Source organism: Lichenostomus cassidix, chromosome 10, assembly GCF_008360975.1.
Source record: "Lichenostomus cassidix isolate B80296 chromosome 10, HeHo_3.0, whole genome shotgun sequence".
Taxonomy (NCBI): domain Eukaryota; kingdom Metazoa; phylum Chordata; class Aves; order Passeriformes; family Meliphagidae; genus Lichenostomus; species Lichenostomus cassidix.
In genome coordinates, this window is record NC_139491.1 from 9,949,086 (window position 1) to 9,970,266 (window position 21,181).

A 21,181-nucleotide genomic window follows, 5' to 3' on the forward strand; every position below is an offset into this window, starting at 1 on the left:
TTGATTGTCTTGATATAAGGTCTTCACAGCCTAAAATGTAGATTAAAAAGTTTGGTCAGTTGGTATTATTTCAGTATTTTATTCCAGTCAAGCTCAAAAAACCACCAAACCCCACAATGGAGTAAGAGCTTGCATAGAACAGAATAGACTTGATGTAAAACTGTGCTCTCTAGTGGAGAAATTTGATTTTGTGCAATAAAAGTTCAAGCCATGCTGATCCATCCACTTAACCAACAGGTTTTCAGTGCAGAGGAAATATCAAGATTTTCCACAATATGAAAAGAGTGCAAGTCACCAGTTTACCATGTTTATTATAACTAAGAGAGGCTTACACTGAGTTACATGACAGATTAGAGGTACATAAGGTTTCTAAATATAGAACAAAAAGTTCCCAAGCCCTAAGACGTGTTTATGTTTGTTAGATTTTTAAAAGTAATGACACTTTTAATGAAATAGCAAAACATTTCTTTTTAATGCTGGTGCACTTTATTATGGCCCTATATAATAGTATATAGTCTGATGAAAATAGGTTAGTTTTACACCAGATAGTGCTACTTGGTTTTACATGATCAAAACTAGGATTTTTCTCTAAAGGAGTGTTTAATAAAAAATTATCTGTTGATTTATTTTTAGAGAGAAGAACTGATCACCAATTCCTTCATTTCTAGTTACACTAATCTTAAATCTACTGAATGGGTCTTCAAAAAACCCTAACTTCTGTTCAATGTGTTTTCTTACAGTGTTAACAAAACACAACATATTTTCTTCTTGACAACTGCCCTATCACCACTTTTTCTGGGCAGATACAGATGACTGAATGCATTAACGCAACATAATAGCAGATGAATTAGAATCTATTCTTTCAAAAAACTTGGCCACTTTATGCTTCCTTGACAGTATACAGGATTTAGCCTCTTTAAACTCTGTCTTAACTAGGCTGTTAGAGTATATCTGAAGTTAGAAGACAGAGATATTAAATACTTGCAAAAGCTTAATGTACAGTTAACTATGGTAATTTTAAAATATATTAAAAATTGGCGTGCATTCTAATTCAAGAGTAAGGACCTAGCAAGACATGGATATTAGATTTCTCTTATGTGGTTACAGAATGCTATGATCAGCTGTTGACTGCTACAGAAAGTAATACTCCCTCTTCCTTTTTGGCCCTAAAAGATAAAACATGGGGGAGGGGAAAAGCTGTTTTTGTGAACATGTGCAGAAACACAGAGCTACCTTCCCTAGTACACTCAGAAAAGGCAGCCTAACAATTCAGCAAAGCCAGCAGCCTAGATTAAAGAAGTGTCACAAGCTACAAACAGAATCACACAAGTTAAAAGATTTGCCAGCTAGAAATTTTTTTAAATGAAAAAAGTTCATAACTGGTCTTCTGCCTAGAGCAAGAGAAGAGTTTTGCTGACTTCCAGCACAACTTATGCTGATATGGCACCAATTTAAACACTTTTATTTAGTTAATCCCATGAGAGCAAGCAGATTTCCTGAGTTTCTACACTGGTAGTCATGCAGAATTTTGAGCTGGAGAACAACTGTCAGTGATGGGGTAAAAGAAAAACCTAGTTCCGCTTCAGCAGTTTTGTCATATCACTTAATAGAAAGATGAATAAGAACTAAGTAATAAACTGTAGTTTGAGTATGTCTAAATATTTATGGGTATTTATTTAAATATTTATGAAGTGCTGGAACTCTGCAAAGTGCTGTTTCCATTTAATATTCTCCTGCAACTTTTCACAATATTCTTTACATGTGTGTCATTCACATGGCCGTATCACTTCAACCACAAGCAAGAAAAAATTCATTTCATATAAAACAGACAGTCTTGAAATTAAGGAGCCAGAAAGACAAGCAAGACATCCCTTGAAGTCTTGTGTGGTAACTGTTACAGAGAGGTAACAAAGAGAAAGACCTTAAATATGTTTAGTTTAAAATTCAGTGGTAGTCATGCAAAACTAACACACAGCTGTGAGCATATTGTAGCACCACTGGAAGTTAACTGGTAGGTACAATTACCTGTGTTGCAGTAATAGCTGCCAGTCACACCAGTGTGTGTGTGTGGATTGGAGGCAGCCCAGTCACTGAGAGACACATCTCTTGTTCTAAGTCTCATTTCAGAGCCAGAATGTTTGCAAAAGCTCCATTTTTAGATACAAAAGTGTTATCTCGGTAAGGCAGAAGTTTCACTGTGTTTTGCAGACTCAGCTAACTATCCTACATTAGAGTTCATTCACCATCAAAATACATTAAAAAATACCAAAGATTTATGCATCAGGCTGTAAAGCATCCAAAAAACAGGTCCAAAGTTATCTGACAGCTATAGGATCGTACTTAGCAACTCAGTTTAGCCCATGTAAGAAGTGAAAACATGCAATACCTTCCAATTAAATCAACCTCTGCATTTCCTGAGAGGAGAAAAAGACAGATACCAAAATCCCAGACAATTCATACTGACTTCCAATCCCATCTTACATGACAGCTTTGAGAGGTTTTTGGGACAGAGCTAAGAAGTCATCCACAGTGACAAATTACAGTTGCTACTACAACACTACCATGACAGACCATTTTAAGGATGATTTACAATAACTCCTTCAGAAGATATCGTGCAAAGAACACCAAAGCTTGTACTGACCTATTTATAATTCAGGTACTCTCCCTACTCCATGATAAAGAGGTTTTAGAGAATACAAAAGCACAGTCCAGGGGGTCCTCATAAGATAGAGCAGATTTCAGCCTTCTCTCAGTTTCCTATATCTCAACAGTTGCAGAAGTGCCATTTGTGTAGCCACCTTTAGACTTCATGTGGTCCTGAATTGATACAGCCTAGAAAAAAAACGCTTATTAGAACATGCATCTTACAAATTCTGGTTGCCAGAGCAATTATTTAAAGCTTCAATTTGGAAAGGCAGGTGGGCCATATGTTTACAGTGCTGAGTCCCAAGTGTAGTTGGGAGAAATAACAACTAAATCCACGATTGTTAAATACTATTTTAAGTCAATGTTTGAGATTCATTTTTCTACACAAAATCCACTTATTCTTACTCACTTATTCTTACTCTGTGCTCACCCTGGCACAGCTTTGACTTCAAGGCGATGCACTAAAATCAAGTGCATCCATAGAATCTGTAAAAGGTTCTCATAATATGTAAAAGGCTTTCATAATATGTAAAGATACTGAGGAAATGAGCTCTTCCTGCTCAATGTATCTCCCATATATCTCATGTTCACAAATCAAAAGAAAATTATGTTCTGATGCTATTCTATTGATTAATAAAAAAAAATCAGATTTTTCTCTCTATAATAATTATCTAGTAGATTATAGCTACCTGCTGTACAGGTTACTGAGAGGTGCACACTTACTGAGGAATAGTCACTACTCATCTCTCTGGCCCCAACGTGCGCGGTGTGTACAAAATTCATTGGCTCTCCTATCATATTCCGGTCCAATCTCCGACGCCTCTTCTATGAGGAAAAAAATATATCTTAGGTCTCTAGTCAGAAAACATCAGCAGCTTTCAGCCAGAAACAAGCAGCCAAGATAAAAATAGATAGGCAGTACTGACCCCTAATGACACCTCATGGCAAGCGGGCTGAAGTTTCAGACTGTTCGCAGTAAGACACTATGAAAGTCACTTTTATTACTGCTAACTGAATTTTAGCAAAAAATTTCTTTAATGCTGGAAAGTCAAGGCCTAAGAACTGCAAACAGTCATATGGTCTAAGTTTCTGGCAAAGCACACACAGTTCAAACATAGTTTAACAGAACTGGCTTTAACTTTTGCATTCCGTTGCCCAAACTAATCAAAACAACAGGACAACAAAAGCCTTTTCCACGTAACTGAAAGACAAAATTTCAAATCTTATAAAGGGTGGCAGCTGTGCATCTACCTACCGGCGGGGGCTGTTCACCGTTGCACCAGTTGAAACAAACCAGGAACTCAGTCATTATATTTCTCTGTAGGTGATAAGGGCCTGTTAAGTGTAATTATTTCTCTGGGAGTTTGAGGAGTATAAGGACCAAGATGCAGTTCCTCAAGTGAGCTTAGAAAGGTATTGCTTGTGCAGGTTCACTGGTAGAGATCACAGAATGCATCTGATAAGTACACCTGCAAAGAGATTAATATTTAAATTTATATTAAAATATATCCGATTTTTGTAACAGTTATTGAGCAATGAGCAGTCCATAAGATTAAACCAAGACTGTTCCATTCTTATACATACCTGTAGAGAAACATCAATTTAATATAAGTATGTTTATGTCAGAAATCAGGGTTTAGAACTCTCCATATTTACTCACAGAGACTAGTGTAAGTTCTTTATGGAGATGTAATAAAAACAATTCTACAATTAAGTCAGGTCTTGTTTAACAGTCCATGATCTGGTTATAAACAGAGCTAACAAATACTTACAAATTATTTACTGTTTTGAAAGAAACCAGCTTTAAACAGATTGACCTTTTAATATTTACAAACTGGGGCAACAGAAAGTTTCGGCTTTACACGTGATATGGTTACTCTTCTTAGATATGGAAAAGCTCAAAGCAAAGAGCCTTCAACAACTCCAAATAGCTCTTAAAAGAGAGAAGCCTTGTATACCAGCAAGAGAAACCATTCATCAGAGCTTAGAGCTTCCCAGAATGTATAAAAATATTAACATAGCAATCCTGAACTGGAGACACAACCAGAAAAGTCACTGACTTTAAGTCCCCTGAAGCCAGGATACAGCTTTTAGTAGTTACTGACTTTTTTTTAATGTCTGCCTTCAAATCAAACCTAGGGTTACAGAATAGTCTTTTATATCAACTTTTTCATACCCCAGATTGTTAAAAAAATATTACAACATGTTCATTTAAAGAAGGTTCTGTTATTTTTTTAAAGCTAAGAGCCTAACAGAAGGTATAGCTTCATCAATTCAATCTCTCTGAACCCCCACTAAAGCTTTCATAACCAACCAGCATAAGCTTCCTCCTTCATAGGCATTTCTTATGTAGTCCCAGAGTTATGTAATTGGCACATCTATTTCTTTCACCTTTGTGGTTTTCTGACAGTTCACCACTTCCCACACTGCAAGCAGCTTTCTTAAATTTCTGCCATTTATTTTTCAAAGTATTTGTTATGTCTGCCCCTTTGTTTTAAGTAGAATTTCTGCAGAATGTGTCTTATATTATTCCAGTTCGTCCTAGGTGGTTTCAATAACAACTTGTTATCTGCCCCAATTACAATTTTTCACCTCATGTTCTCACAGTGGTCTTTATCACCACCAGAAAGGACAGTAGTCGACAAAACGATATGAACATGCAGAAGACAAAGCTTTTGCCAGCACTTCACATTAGTCGCAGGTTTTTTGGGTTTGTTGCATGTTAATGAGACCATAACAAAGCTAAGATTTTCTTAAAAATCATAGTGTGTCACCGCACAGAGATAATCTATTTTGAAAGCAGACTGACTGAGACACCATCCCCACCCTAAAGCAACAGTTGAATGCCTACCGTCCTCCTGCCGTACCCCCCATTTGTCCATCTCCCTCCGTGGGCTCCGTGCGTACCTCGATGCTGCCTGCTGCTCCCAGGGAGTCCTGATGGGGTGGTGTGTCCTCATTCAAGCGCTGGCACACACCCAGCTCCCGTCTTGGCAGCTTCAGCACATTTACAGTTCATATTCCTGGGTTATAATTAGTCCTGTTGGCTAAGCAAGAACGCTCCGCTGCGCTCCCATGCCCTGCGGCGGTTCCTCCTCTCCGGGAGGTGCTGCACAAGTCCCTTGTGCACTTCACGCGTCCCTACAGGTGTCAGAAACGCAGAGCAGAGACCAAAAATAGAGACCTGGTTTGGCGTCAGATTTGTGCAGCCGTGCAGTTTTCTCAGCACTCTCCATGCAGCCTGTGGCTCACTTCCACCCCTGCGGCAGCTCTGCAGGTGTCCTGCTGGCACACAGCGTGCTCAACGTCTTCCTGTTGTCTTTTACATCAGAACGCTTCTTTTCCTCTGCATGACTCAGAGAATCATCCCCCAGGACAGGAATGTTTGTGCCAAGGCATGGGACATCACCTTGTTCCCAGAGACTCAAGGTTTCCACACTAACTGGAAGAATTTTAAAAACATCTTAACGTTTTCAGGCTCACTCAGGACAAGTAAAAGCCAACAAGAATCCTCAAACCAAGGAGAAAACAACATTTTGTCACAGTTGGCACACAGACTAGAACGGGACAATATCCTGTTGTTCTTTCTCTCTGTTTTTCACCATGGCAGCAGTATCATCGAGGCGAGGAGACAAAGGGCCTGGGAATGGCTAGCACGCGCAGACACGGATGCTGGATGCGCTGGCAGGATGCACAGCCCTGCTGGAGCCCGGGGCCTTAAAGCACCCCAGAGCTCTGGGAATGTTGAGATAAACTTTCCTGAGCGTAACAGTCAATTTCTTCTGCCACTGCTGTGTATTAAAAAGTATTCAAAACCTTCTCGTATTTTACTTACAAAATATCGACGGAAAATATTTGCCTAAATCAAACCAGAAGAATTCTCTTTGCATAGGGAAAAGACACACATGATAATCTCTAAAAATAACATCACTAAACATATTTCTTCTTCTCAGCTGGCCTTTAGACTCCAGGTCAGATCCTTCAAAATCCTTGACTCAAATTGTTAGTGCAGGGCAATGAGGATACTGTCACTGTCTATATTGTCACACATCAGGCACAGGCTGCCATCCCCCTGATCCAGTTCAGCATTAAACTGGGATTACTGCTAGACCCAATTGTTGTCATTTTCATTCCAGCTCTGTCAAGACTGAGTTGATGCAAGAAGCAGTATATTTCAGCCTAAATGCCTTTCTAGAAACCACCCTGCTTCTAATCTCTTCCTTATCCCTCCTTTGCTTATTTGACATCAACATCATGTTAAAATCCTCAAACAGTTGTCTCTTTACATGCGTGAAGGACAAGGTGTGGCAAAAGACAGCAAAACTTGTATTTCAAGTATTAGTTTTGAGCATGAAACTTGAAGACTGTATCTTGCTTGGTAAAAGGTAAAGAGTACAAAACAATTACCCAGACTTTGGAAGAACCTTGGAGCCAAACAGCTAAAGAGTTTGGGATGCATTCCTCAACCTACATAATAATGCTATTATGTAGCATAAGTGTATGTGTTGGTCTACTATCCTGGAGCTTCACAGAAAGGTCAAAACAGGGTTTTACCTGAGCCCTTTGATAATCTAGGTGTGTTGGATTTTTAACCTAAGGAATGGGGTTGTACTCTATGAGGACATTTTCCTTTCCAAAGCTAAGTAGACACATTTAGTTAAAAAATAACTCTTCAAAACCAACCAACCAACCAAAAACCGATGCACACAAAAAAATCCCTAAACCATAAAGGCAGGTTTTCTCTTTCAAAATGAAAATTGGCTAAATGACCTTAATCTCAAAATTAAAATAAAAATGTGTTTTGAACTAAAAGTCTGTTCCCCCTCAAAAAAAAAAAAAAAAAAAAAAAAGAAAGAGAAAAGCCAAGAGACCAAACTATGCGTTCTGTTTGGAAGTTAAAAACAACTGTGAATTAAATCAGTTGAGATTTGCTTGCAGTCCTATAAAAAAAAAAAAAAATCACGAAAAGATGAGAAGCAAGCAAATGGTTGGCAACGCACTCACCACTGATAATGAAATCATGTTGAACGGATTAACTGACTCTTAAATTACGAAATTTAACGTTACCAGAAAAAAAGCTATGATCATAAATTTCCCTTCTTTACAGAAAGGAACAAAGCCTTAACAAGAAAAGGCGAAGTTCCTCAGGCACAGCTGAGGAGCAAACACAACCACCAAGGAAAAGCACAAGAAGGAAGCAGGAAAAGCGGGGAACTGCCCTCGTTTAGAGCGGGCTACAGAAGAGGATTTCCCGGCCGGTTTTCCGCAGGGCTGCCGCGGTTCCCTGCCGTCGCGCCGAGGACACGCCGTGACCTTGGCCGCCGCGATGCTCCGGGGCTGCCGCGCTGCGCCGAGGCAACGCCAGGGGGCGCCCTGCAGAACCCGCGCGCTCGCGGCCTTCCCGCCCCGCCGCTCCCTCAGGAGCCTCGCGCGCCCACACGGAGAGCCACGGCCCGTCCCGGCCCCGGCGCAGCTCCTCACTGCAGAACCGGGCCGGTGTCCGGAGCGGGGCCCGGCCGAACCAGCGGCAGGACCGAGCGCCCGACACTGCCGCAGCTCCGCCCTCACGGGGCCTGAGGAGACCCGCGGTGCGCCGGCAGGGCCGGCTGGGGGCGCCACGCCCCCGCCTCTGCGCCCCCGCGCTTCCCGGCGAGGAGGCCCTCGAGCGCCCCCGAGCGGTGGCGCTGTGATACGGCCGGGCGTGAGTGAGCGCGCCGCAGCCAATCGCCGCGAGCCGTCCGCGTCACGCCGCTTCCTACTGGCTGGAAAGCGGAGGCGGCCGCCCAATGGGCGCGGCGGAGCGCGAGGGGAAGGCGCGCGCGCGTGGGCACCGCCCCCCTTTGCGGAGCGCGCGGCGCGGCGCGGACCGGCCCTGCTGCTGCTCTGAGCGACCATGGCGCTGCCCAGCAGTTGACGTTTGGCTTCTCCCCTCTCCACCTTCTCCTCTTTCTCCGGCCCCTTCTTCCCCTCTGCCCGGGTCCCGGCTCAGGCACGTAGACGGCCGGTACCGGAGACGCCGGGTCCCCCCCGCCCCTCAGAAACAGGCAGTAGGAGTCGGGCCGGGCGGCCGCGGGACGCGCCATGAACATCATCATCGGCATCGGCGGGTGAGAGCCGGGAGCGGGCGGGCGAGGCGGCTCGGGCTGCGGGGCGGGCGCGGGTCTCTCCGGCGGGCTCCGGGCCGCTCCCGGTGCCGCAGTGGGGGTGGGGGGTGGACGCGGCCCCACGTGGCGCTTCCCGACGGCCGCGCTCTCGCCGCAGGGTCACCAACGGCGGCAAGACCACCCTGACCCGCCGGCTGATGCGGGCCCTGCCCAACTGCAGCGTGGTGCACCAGGATGACTTCTTCAAGGTGAGCGGGCCCGCCGACCCCTGCAGGCCGCGGGAGGGCGCGGGGTGACCCCGCGAGCTTCCGCCCGCGCTGCTGGCGCGCTGCCCGCCCTGCGCCGCCCTGCCCGCCGCTGCTGCTGCTGCTGCTGCGCTGCTGGCGGGGCCGTGCAGCTGCCGGATAACGCTGCCGTGCAGCGGGTCCCCATGGCTTTCCCTGTCGCCCTGCACGGTGTGCTCGTGTCCGTGCGAAGATAGAGGAGCAGGTGGCTTTATCTGAGCCTCGTACTGCTGGTTTTATCTGCATGCAAAGGAACCTGGTGGAGGCTTAAGATTCCCCTTTGTAGCTTCAGGGTTTGGATCTTGAATTTTGCTTTGAAATGGGTATTGAGCTTCTCGGTAGTTGTCCTGACCAAGCAGGTTTGTTTTTTTTTTTTTCTTGTTACTGTTTCAGCCCCAAGATGAAATTGAAGTTGAAGATGGTTTTAAACAGTATGATGGTAAGCCTTTGTTAGAGTTATCAAAGCATAACTCAAAAACTTAAGAGCATTTTGATTCTTTATGTGCAGTTTTGTACTCACTGTATTACTAGCTGATACTTAATTACTGCTTAATGATAGTTGTCTGTTTTGTCTTAGTGATTAGTGCATTAGATATGGAAGCTATGATGAGTACCATAAATGCTTGGATAAAAAACCCAGTCAAATTTGAACGGTCTCATGGGATCAACAACACAATGGATGCCCAGATCTTGGAAGATAAGGAGGGAGGAGATGAAACAATCCACATTCTTATTGTTGAAGGCTTCCTACTTTACACCTACAGGTAATCAATTGTGCCTTCATACATTTTGATTTTTGCATTACTTTACATGAGAGGCAAACCTCCAAGGGAATAAAAAGACTTGTTCTAAGCCAGTAGTTAGCAGCTGGCATTGACTGATGCCAAGTTTAGGTGTCACAAATCTAAAGGTTGCTCTAAGTACAGGAAATGGATATAGTTTTTTCTTCCTGGGTACTAATTAGTTGAGATGTAACCAAACACGTCTCTTTCAGGCCACTGATTGATGTGTTCCACCATCGGTATTTTCTTTCCATTCCATATGAAGAGTGTAAAAGGAGAAGAAGGTAAGTTTGTCTGAGTTGCTTGCCAGCCCAATAACATCTTACTCCATTCAAACTTTATTTCTCTGAAGCTTTTAGATGAGAAGGGATAAAGGCAAATGTAGCTGCTGTGTTAGAAGACTGTAGCTTCCTCCGTCGAACTAACCCAAAACCTACCAAGCTATTGTGTCATGTAATGCTCAGTTTCTGCCCATCAGGCTTTCATTAGGCTTTCTCCCTTGCTGGTTTTCCAGTTACACAGTTCCCAGGTCTCCCAACTACTCGAGGTTTTACATTTTGGCAGTATTGTTGTATGTTGTATACATACAACTGTTCTTACTGCAAATGAAAAGTATTAAACTTGAAGTTACATTTCAAGAGGAATAAGCAGACAGCTATTTTATTCAAAGTTCTGCTGAAGCTTTTAAGAGTTTATTCAGAAATGTTGAGATTAGTCTTGGGAACTCTTTTTGCATTTTGAACACTTTGAACCTGCACATCAAATTTCAACTTACTTGCATAACTTAATGCTTGCAGCTCTTGCTAACTACTAACTTTTGATAAGCTCAGAAACCCCACTGGAGTCAATATGCTCAGGCTAATGTAGAGAAACCCAGTGAAGGATCTGTCATTTCCCTGAACTAGAGTACTAGAGTACTTGTGAGTAACAATGCCTTAATTTTTAGTTCAAGGAATTACACTGTTCCGGATCCACCTGGATTGTTTGATGGCCACGTTTGGCCTATGTATGTAAAGCACAGGAAGATAATGGAAGAACTTGGAGTTGATGTGGGTAAGTCTTTAAAGACAAAAGCACTTTATGAGGTTGCTTTTCAAACCTGTACTATACATACAGGTTAGTTGTATGAGAGGAGGTGAATGAAGCAGGTGGAGGGAGTATATTCCTCTGACAGCAGTCAGGTGCATGCTTTTTAAATTAAGATCTGGCAAGCTTACAGAGCCATTCTATTATAGCTCTCTTATTTTACTTTCTTTAAGTGCATTTGAATGGGACAAAATCAAAGGACGAGCTGTTTAATGATGTGTATGGGCAGATCCAGAATAAGATTCAAGAATTACTTCACACCCAGGTATATATTCATGCTTTTAATTGGAATTCAAAGGCATCCTTTTAAAGACTGTGTTGGAAAAGCAGGAAGCTGTAACTTGAAATATGTTCTCGTATCTTTCTGTTTAGAAATAAAGCTGCTGCTGCTGCCTCTTGTAAGTGAAGATGATTCCTGTTTGCTCCACGCTGTCTACCTGACTGCCTCTAAAGTTCCAGCTTCTGTGAAGACTCCACTCTCAAATTCAACCTTGCTCAACCTTTCCCTTGAAAACTGAGTTCTGTATGGTCATAATTAAAAAGCACTTCCCCCTTGTCTGTGATCGTAAAGTGTGCTTCAGTCTAGTATGTGGTCTCAGTTGCTTTCTTTTCATGATGTTCCTAGTGTCACAGGTTAAAACATGGTAGTGGAACTGATGAGAGGTGGCACAACTATCCTAGGAGATTGTGTGTGTATCCATATACACAGACACTGCTTTGACTTCTTCCAAACTCTGCGTGCATTCTGATATTAGGCAGCAGGTATGATTAGAAATTAGGATTGATGTTCTTCAAAAATGAGAGAACAATAGGAGACTTTCAGGCCATTTTACTGGTATTGAATCACTGTTAAATCCAGTGCATGTATTGATCTTGGATGCAGACAATTCAGTTTAGGGTGAAGAAGAAAATCTTACATATACAACAGCTTTAGAAGTATTGATTGCTCTAGCAATTCCTGTAGTAATCTGTAGGGTAAGGCAAGTTCAGACTCCTGTGTAAATACAGTAGTAGTTAAAGTCCTCAGTTTACCTAGCAGAGCAGGGAAAGAGCCTTATGAAGGCTTAAGCCATAGTAGGAGGAAAAGTGAATTAGTGACAAGCTTGATTAAAAAAAAACATCTGCTAGGTATTCCAAGGGAAGATATGCATTGATCCAGTGTGAGACCAGTCCTGTTTCTTTGGAAGGTTATAACCAACACTGAGAACCAGCAGTTACTTCAAGCCCAGATGCATTAGCTTCCTGACAGGAGCTGGTCCTCCCCAGTATCCCCTGGAAGCAGAGAAAGTTCTTTTACATACTATTGAAGTAGGGCTTGGGGAAGGTTTTCCTTATAAGATACTACAGGGCTAAGAGATGCATGTGAGGATCATAACTAAGGATGTGCTTGTGTCTACACCTGATTATTTTTCTTCAGTACTTACTTGAGTAGTGCATTCCAATAGAGCAGAGGCATCATATCAGCTTTCATATGGTACATGGTTGTTCTCTCCTTACTCTGGTCAATGGGAAAGGTCTCCAAAGGCTGAGCATTGTAGTCAAACTCTGCCAGAATCACCTTGTTGTAGCCTGTTACTAGTGGGCAGGAAGTGTATCCATCATACTGCAATGAAAAATACCCATTTTTCATTATTCTAAGCAAAGCCTAAATGCTGGGGTTTTACAATCCATGGTTAACACATTTCAAAATAACTTCGTAGGAGATTTCTACATTTACAGAGTAAATACCAGTGAACGTGGAAGGCTGCTAAGTAGTATGGTTTAATAACCATAATACTAAGCCACTCTATTGCAAATGTAGATCTTAACAACATTGCTTAAATTAGACCTAACCTAGAATAATAGGGCTTAATGTCATGAACTGTTGGTTGTTGTAACTAGTGGAACAGGTGACCAGCAGATTGCAATGAGAGCTGGTGTGTACTTTAATAGGCAAACAGGATCTTTAATCTAGTAAGAATTTCCAGAGAACAGCAGGATATTCAGTTTAGTGCCCCAAAGAAGCAATGTGTAAAATTAAAGGCTCAAGGACAAATTTGAACGTATTTTTAGGCTTAACAGCTGTAGTACAAAAGCTTGTTTAACTCCTTAAAAGCTCATGTCCTGTACCGGAGATGCAAGTTTGCAAGAGTTTTTCTGGAGTAGGAATTATATTAGTCAACAGTGTAAAGTTACTTGCACTGGTGAAAAACCCAGACTAATCAGCCTTTAAACTTCTCTCAACTCAGAGGTCAAGGAATCAAATAGGTAGTACTTTTAACAGCAGTATTAAGAGTATGAACTGTGCAATTGCATTACTACTCTGACATGCAGCATGTGACCACTTTGCATCACAACTGTGGAGGCAAAGCCTTTCCTGCCTTCCGTTCACACAGCTCAGCTGCTTGCAAGACTTCCTGCAGAAGAAGGGAGAAAACATTCAAGAGAATTTCTCCCTGAGACAGAACTGTAAGTACCTTTTTAACTGGCAACTCATTCTTCATTACCAGAGAAATAGTTTTATCAAGGACTCCAGACTGTGCAGCTAAATAAGAAAGAAAAAGAAGCGTATTAAGACTTTGTTTCAGGCAGCAGTTATTGTCATTACTACAGCAAACAGTAGTAGCCAAGCATTTTGTTGGACAATTCAGCTGCAATTGAACTTACATGTAAGTTTACTGTCTCAGATTAAAAAAAAAAATGAACTAATGCTTTGGCCTCGCTGTTTCAAACATGCTAATGATTAATGAAACTTGAGCTGATATTTTTAGCCTATGCCCATTCTCCTATGATAACTTACACTTGCTCAGTCTTAATAAACAGAGATTCTGGCACACTGAAATTCTGTTTTGTTTCGAGTGCTGTAATTGTAGACCCATTTACTGAAATAGCTGACTACCCTATTCTTACGTTACATCAATAATATACTGTAAACCCTGTTTTTTTAATATCCTTCTATTTGCCTTTCATCAATTGTGAGACCATATACCTGAAGTACTTTAATTGTGGAACCTGTGGCTACAAGAGCAGAACATGAGATTTTCCTGTAGTAACTGATCAGTTAGGTAACATATGCATGAGATGCTAAGATAAAGCAGAAAGGTTCATTACTGAATGATGATGGAATACAAAAATAGTACATTCATTTTATGACATTCTGTGAACACAAAAATAGAATTAGTTCATCTGTGAGGCACCTGGAACAATAGCACTGTTGGGGTAGTGGCATCAGCATGGTCTGTAACTAACTAATTGGCCCAGGAGATTCTGGTCTTTCTGAAAGCTCAAAATTGAAGTCATGACCTCAGGAGCAGCAAACTAAACAAAAAGCCTACAGTGACTCCACTCCTGTCACTTACACACACACATGCAACTTTACCTACAGCTGCAGCAGTTTTTGATGTTGGGAGGTTGGTGCAGTCTCCAATACCAAAGACATTAGGATACTTTTTATGTTGTAGAGTCTCCTTATCTACATCCACCCAGCCGCTTCCATCTGAGACAGGACTGTTGATGAGTACAGCAGGTGGCCCCATTGGGGGTGTGACATGAAGCATTTCATACTAAACAGAAAGAAAAGGCACTCAGTGGTTAGTTCATCAGAGCAAACTCTATCTGTTTAAGGCAATAAGCACAGTGTGGGGAGAGGGTTCCTTGGGTTTGTGTCTTGGTTTCTTAAATGCAAGTATATTGAATGAAAATCTGCTCTCAAATTTCAAGTGCATCCGTTAACTAACGTGAGCCTTATCAAGCAACTGCATTTGGAAGCCATTTGCCATCTTCCATACACACCTGAGACATTCCTTCAGCATACAAGACTCCAGGCATAATTTATGAGATTTTTTTATTCTCTCCACCTTAGTTTAAAATTTTTTTAATATTCTGCTAAAGTTAGAGATAGTAAAATAGTACTTTTGGGGGGAACAGCAATACACAATGAAGCAGACTATGTTATTATAATGTAGAAGTTATTTTACAGTACACAAGGAAAATAAACAGAACCAAGTGAGGGGTCTGAAGGCTCCTGACCTGATGAACTTCAGTCACTCCAGGTTTGTCCAAGTTTTCAAACACAGCTTCTTGCTTGTCTGCTCGAACTTCTATGAGGTTGCGCTTATAGTTAACAGCAAGGTTCCTCTCCTTTATTACTTCAAGCAATGCATCAGCATATTTCTTAACAGCAAAAACCACACCAAGTGAAGTGTTGAACATGATGTTTGCTTTGGAACGTTTTCCTGTCTGCAGGAGGAGATCAAATTAGTCTTTTCTATTAAGAAACTGTGATAAGCTAGAAGAGACAAAAGAGCTATGCTGCACTACTAAAGAGCTGAATTATTTCCGCAGTTCAATTATTAATGAATATTTAATTAATATTTCACACCATGTTAGAAGGTAGACCCTTTCAGTGTGAGGTACTGAAGATACCCCACACAAATGACTTGTGAGAAGAGGTGGCTGCAAGGCACTGAGGAACTACTGTATGCAGGTTAAATACTTGAAGTGGTTTAGTGTTATAAAGCTTTCTGAAACCTTCACTTCTATGCATAATTCAGGTACTCACCCAGTAGGTAGCTCATGAAACTTAAACATATGAAGCCTGACACTTCCACTGAAGTTGTCTTTTGCTTCCACTAAGCTTGCTTTAACAGCCTGGCTAAGACTCCTCCTGATGCTGAGACAATGCGCCCCAAGGAGCAAGCATAGCCCCTTGTCAGACTAGTAGAAAGACAAATGGCAACAGCTTTTCAGTACTTAAAGTAACAAGAATTACTTAATTCCACCCATAATTATTATGGTGCACCACGTGAAGTTATAAATAAGGCTGAGAACAGTGGTATCTGCAGCTCACCAGAAGCAGGGTAAGCAGTTTTTTCAGCATGGATTTGGAATTCTACAAGTTTCCCCAGTATTAAATACATGCTAAATATTTATGTACAATCCATTTACTTGCATTCATTATACATTAAAAATACAAAAAGCAACTCAGTCACTTTAATAATCTTGAGTCTCAGCACTCTCAAGTGGTTTATATTTGTTTTAAAAAAAATATGAAACCCTTAGAACAAGCCTTTCTTCCAACTGTGAGAACAAGCACTGGCAGAAGGTAAAATACTTACTTTTCTTAAGTATGCATCTGATAAATACATGATCTTTTGAGGAGCCCCTGCACACTTCACTGGAGTATTTGGAAAAGTGAAGATAGCATTTCCTTCCTTAAAATCTTGTAAAGCTTTCCATGTTTTCTCGACTGTATGAACTGAATAATTGGAACCTATTTTGGGGTGATTAAAACCCTCAGGCAAGCCTTTGATCTACGAAAAGAGAAATTAAGGTTTAAAGTACAGATTGCAAAAGTTTTGTCATCATTGACAAGTATTAAATACAGACTGAGAAATAACTATATAAGAAGTTTCTATCAAAACAAAGCCTATACCTACTTGCTAGTTGGTATTTTTAAAAATAGGCCTACCAATAAAACAGGTACTTCCTTTAGAATTTAGTAATGATTTAGTAGATGTAACATTTAGTGAAATTACTTTGGTCTGCTGCATTTGAGTATAAGTCTTCAGTGCAGATCCAGACACAAGTTTTTGTAGACTGAAATTCAGAGTAAGAATATATAAAGTCACTGCCACATGATCACAAGTAAAAATCATGTAAAAAAAAACCCCAACCAAACATTGTGAAAATTTATAAGCTAAACAAAACTTTTCAGTTGCAGATACCTGTATTTGCCTAGGGATATTTTGTTTTAACTAAACTGTATCCAGTTATTATTTCCCTATTACTCCTACTATGGCCTGAGCATCTGCTTGTGAGAAAGGAAGTTGTACCCATTTCAAAATAACAGATTGCAGAACTTCTGTGAGACAACAGCATCACGTTACACACACTACAATGTGTTTGGGACATTCCAGTCTGCACCTGAAGTACACTGCTGGTAAAGAGAAACCATCCCTCTTTTTAAAGTGTCCACTTCTGTTTTAAAGTTACTAGGAGTTTTCATTACATAGCAATAGTTATTAACTGTAATACAAGGCTTCTTCTAGTGATGACTGAATTTACTTTTATCAGCTTGTACTGAGGCAATATGTATGGAGACTGAGAGGAGGGTCACTGAACATGCTGCAACTCCTCATTCCACTGACCTAATCACCAGAATTTGTGTGTGACTGTAGTTAACTGAGACCAGCTCTTGCTCTACATATCTCTTGGGAGCTTTTCAGAAAGATACTTAAATATATTATCAGGTACTACATCATTTTCAGATCAGGGTAAAACCACGAGAGTCAAATTGCTCAGACATCTTGCCTCTGCATTTTCCTTCCCCTAAATACTGCTGTGGTCATTCTTGCACCAACATACTCCTCTGAGTGCCACTGTGTGAAGTGTACAGGAAACCTTCCACAAGGGAAGGGCCCCAGGGCCTGTTTAAACACAAGCCTGATAACTCAGCTAGCTCCTTTTGAAGTACATTCTTTAAGAAAGGTGAGGGAAGGTCAAATTAATTCTGCAGGACAGATTTTACTGACTGCTGTGTGCTCCTCGTTCTTTTTACATTAGAGATGCTTCAGACTACACTCAGCATACCTCATTATCTCATTACTACAGGCTGCCCTTAAGTTCTAGATTTAACTTGCTGCCCCATCTGCTGACATTGCCACAGACATGAAACAAAGTTTTCGTAAAATACCTTCCCAAGGGTAATTTGGGTTATTACACAGAGACCTGTGGAAGGAGTAAAGTCATTACTCTTTACTAATGAGAGTCTTCTAGCTCTTTAATTCATATAGTGTTCAATACCTTGCAGTACAAACAATACTGAAAAGCCATTTACTTTAATGAATGTATGTGATGTTATTAAAACTAGTAAAAATGTGATTATTGTAAAACAAATACCTTTTCATAATGCAGACTAATTCCAAGGGCAATTATCAGATACTTGTAAGATACCTGTTGTGTAAGGGGAAAAAAGTATTTTAGACAAAGAACCCAATGCATTACCTCAAAGCAAATTTAAGTTATCTGACAGCAACAGAGTTGCATGGGAAGGAGATATAGGGAGCATTAGTAACATAAGTTAAGCTCTAAGAATTCTAGTTAAAATGCTAACATTATGAGTTACACACACAGCCTTTGCTATACATAGACCCAGGTATCTGGAGCAAAATATTCTCTCTTTTCTGTTCAGTTCACCATAAACAGGGCAAAGGCTTATAATTGTATTTTAAGTTGACGTTATTTTAACCTAGTTATCTACCACAATTTTTATTAGAAAAACATTTTTGGACCAAGTACTTCTCATAAGACTAACTGGAATTTCCCAGCTTCCTAGATGCTGGATGTCTTGCTCAATAGGCAATTCTAAGGGGATCTGCATGAAGTTGACACACAATTGATGATTTTTTTTTTTTACTTAATTACCTTGGTATCATTCTCCAGCCACACACAGTTCTTATCTGGATCCAAGGCTGTAACTTGAGATTTGATCCACTCAACACCTTTAGGCATTACACCTCCCATTGGACGTGCAGAAGCTGCCAGCTGCTTTGCACCACCACCAACCAGGGTCCACAGAGGCTGATAGTAATGGGTCTGAAATAAAAGTTCAAATGGAGAACTGTTTAATGGGACTTTAAGATGAAGGCACATCACTCCAAATGGGAGCAATCTACTCTTAACATTGTATTATTCTTAACAAAAGGAGACATGGGGCTGGAGAGGGATGAGAACCAGAGCCATGTGGTCACATGCAACATGCTTATTCTTTTCAATGCTTTACAGCAGAGGGAGACTCACCTTACTTGGCTCAACAACAGCCACATTTCCTGCTCCCACTTTCCTCTTCATCCGAGCACTCATGGAGATTCCACCAGCGCCTCCACCCAACACAAGTACTTCATAATAATCCTTGGCAGCACACCTGGCTGCTGTGTGTAAGCCAAAGGAGCTCATCTTCTGCATTCCTGGTTTCAGCAACCACACACCAGGAGGGAGACAGGAGCAAGAGGACACTGCTCCAATCGCTGACATCTTTCAAGTGGGAAGCTATGAGATAAGGCACCAGTAACAATTACAGGAGGCAGAATTTATATTTATTTAAATGCCTGGGTTAGTCTTCAAGGCAAAAATTGCAATACTAAATTCCTTGAGTCATCAGACAAGAATTACAGTTTTTTCACTTAAAAAGAGTAGAACTCACTTATGGTACTTACAGACCAGAGTTTGAATATTACACTAGAAACCTCAAGTATTTTCAAGAAACTCTTTCAATGTCACATTCAAAAATTCTCCACTACACTAGATATAATTGAGCAACTCATTCTGCACCTTCCTGTGCTATCTTGACATCCCTCATGTCCTTGTACCCTGAATTCTTTATAATGCCCCATTATTAATCCTTACAGTTACAATTTATTTGGGACAGACTGGGAAAAATATCAGAGGTGTCCACTGCAAAAAAAGAGTTAATAATTTTGTTTTACAGAAGGTTTCCAAGATGCAGACATTTTCTTCTCATCCCCTCCCCATTCAGAACAAAACACCCCACCATTATAAAGTTAGTTTCACTTTAGAAGGCTGTTTATCATCTGTGCAGGCAGCTCTTTAAAAATGTGGACAGATTGCTCAAGCAAGAAGTTGTCCTAGGCCTAGAAATAAAAGATATCTGGTGAGGACATGTCCTGTTCTCTTCAGATTAGTGAGATGAACTGGGAAGAGACGGTTTTAAAATTTTCATTTTCAAGATAGTTTTAAGAGCGACATCTTGTTTGTGGAAGCTCATGAATGTGGCATTTTGCTTTGCATTTATTAAATACAAAGAACAGACCTGCTGGTTGACAACACACTCTGGACCAAAAGAACAAGACTCCGCTTTTTTAATGCTAGCTAAAGAATAATTATCCTCTCTGACCAAATAGATTTTGAACTAAGCATAAGCACACACAACATGTACCTTAACTAACAGCAGTGAAATTGATGAGAATGCAGTATTATGTTGCTTCTCAGTGGTTTCAGAGCATACAGAAACAATCTGAAGTGTCAAAAAAGCTGTTTTAAACCTCTCGTGTTAAATTCCCAAGTCAGACAACAGCTGTAGGATCGATTCTGTCAACAACAACATCAGCTCTCTACTTTGGATTCAGGAGACAGAAGAACAGGGGAACCATACAGAACTATAAGAGAAGGAAATGAAGAAATTTTGTTGTAGCTTAGTTGTAGCCTACTGAACTGAGCTGCAATGCTAAGCTTTTACATGAGCACTTTAGCAGACAGCATACTTATCCATCATCCTTTAAAGAAAGCACAGCAAAACATAACACTGACCTTATATAGCATGAAATAATATATGAAGATCTGTGTACATGATTCAGAGTACTGCCTAGAAAGGCAAAGCCTGCAGTACACTTCTCCACCTTAGCATAATGAGTGCTCTGCTTAGCCTGGGACAGTTCTGTTGTTTAAAACTCGTTCTGTCACCAGGAAGGTTAAGTGCTCTACAAATGCCTTCAGGACACCGTGGTTTGTTACAGTGTCGGCAGCTTGGGTAATGCTGCTTCAGCAGAACTCACCTAGCACCACATAAAGATCAGGGTGATGTGACTCACGCTAAGTCCACAGAAACATAATTTCTACAGGGAGAGTCAGCATTTCAAAGGGGTTTCCCCTCCTCCCCCTTCTTTTTTGAAAAGAGATGTGTTGTTTTAAAAACAGACTTAGACTTAGCTTGAAGATAGTCAGTAGCTGTCACACCTCTATTCATAAATCTCTTTCCTCTTTCAATCTAAGGCTATTTGTTTGCCTGTTTTAAGAATAAGTCTGTTAAATACTGAACAAAATGCGCTTTAAAAAATCATATTTAAGCTGAGCAGGAGAGCTCAGTATCTCAGCTAGAGCCTAGAACAAACACGGAACAGAGCCACGCCAGTTCATACAGAGGCACTCAGCACCTAACTACAGTTCCTCCCCTCCGCAGTACCTTACCTGCCGTGAGCTTAGCTCCGCAGACTGCCTACTGCATCGAGCCAGTTTATCGCACCAAGTTGGAAGAAATGAAGTTAGAAAAGTCCTGCTGGCAAGAAGTACAGATCATTGCAACTATTCTTTAAACAACCGGCCACAGATGAACAGGTTAAACATCCCACCCCCGCACGTGTGCGAGCTCGGCGGCACTTCCCGGCCGGCTCGGGAGCCTGCGAGCCCCGCAGCCTGGCTCAGGGGAGAGCTGAGCCCGCTGCCCAGCGCTGCTCCGCGCCCTCCGCTGCCTAGGGACCCCGTGCTGCAGGGGAGCAGGGCCAGA

General features: G+C 41.3%; 3 protein-coding genes across 5 annotated transcripts; 1 reads left to right on the plus strand and 2 right to left on the minus strand.

The window, feature by feature from the left end:
• Positions 1-293: 293 nt before the first annotated feature.
• On the minus strand, positions 294-7,458 carry LOC146432705 (CDC42 small effector protein 2-B-like). 2 transcript variants are annotated; one of them, XM_085070556.1, is made up of 4 exons: positions 5,554-7,458; positions 3,902-4,115; positions 3,370-3,471; positions 294-2,832 (listed from the first exon to the last, which is right to left on the minus strand). In XM_085070556.1, exons 2-4 carry the CDS (start codon positions 3,953-3,955, stop codon positions 2,758-2,760), a joined length of 231 nt encoding a protein of 76 aa, XP_084926682.1. In that variant the 5' UTR covers positions 3,956-4,115; positions 5,554-7,458; the 3' UTR covers positions 294-2,757. The 2 variants fall into 2 exon arrangements, with proteins under 2 accessions (XP_084926682.1, XP_084926681.1); XM_085070555.1 differs by having other exon boundaries at positions 5,498-7,458.
• Positions 7,459-8,590: 1,132 nt separating this feature from the next.
• On the plus strand, positions 8,591-11,472 carry LOC146432706 (nicotinamide riboside kinase 2-like). The gene is made up of 8 exons (XM_085070553.1): positions 8,591-8,753; positions 8,908-8,998; positions 9,428-9,473; positions 9,612-9,798; positions 10,029-10,100; positions 10,763-10,869; positions 11,076-11,167; positions 11,275-11,472. Exons 1-8 carry the CDS (start codon positions 8,728-8,730, stop codon positions 11,278-11,280), a joined length of 627 nt encoding a protein of 208 aa, XP_084926679.1. The 5' UTR covers positions 8,591-8,727; the 3' UTR covers positions 11,281-11,472.
• A 244-nt stretch (positions 11,473-11,716) lies between these two features.
• On the minus strand, positions 11,717-20,950 carry SQOR (sulfide quinone oxidoreductase). Of its 2 annotated transcripts, XM_085070551.1 has the most exons (10): positions 20,866-20,950; positions 18,682-20,057; positions 18,307-18,477; positions 17,782-17,835; positions 15,999-16,193; positions 14,911-15,120; positions 14,261-14,444; positions 13,359-13,426; positions 12,327-12,505; positions 11,717-12,174 (listed from the first exon to the last, which is right to left on the minus strand). In XM_085070551.1, exons 2-10 carry the CDS (start codon positions 18,913-18,915, stop codon positions 12,117-12,119), a joined length of 1,353 nt encoding a protein of 450 aa, XP_084926677.1. In that variant the 5' UTR covers positions 18,916-20,057; positions 20,866-20,950; the 3' UTR covers positions 11,717-12,116. The 2 variants fall into 2 exon arrangements, with proteins under 2 accessions (XP_084926677.1, XP_084926678.1); XM_085070552.1 differs by lacking the exon at positions 17,782-17,835.
• Positions 20,951-21,181: the final 231 nt, after the last annotated feature.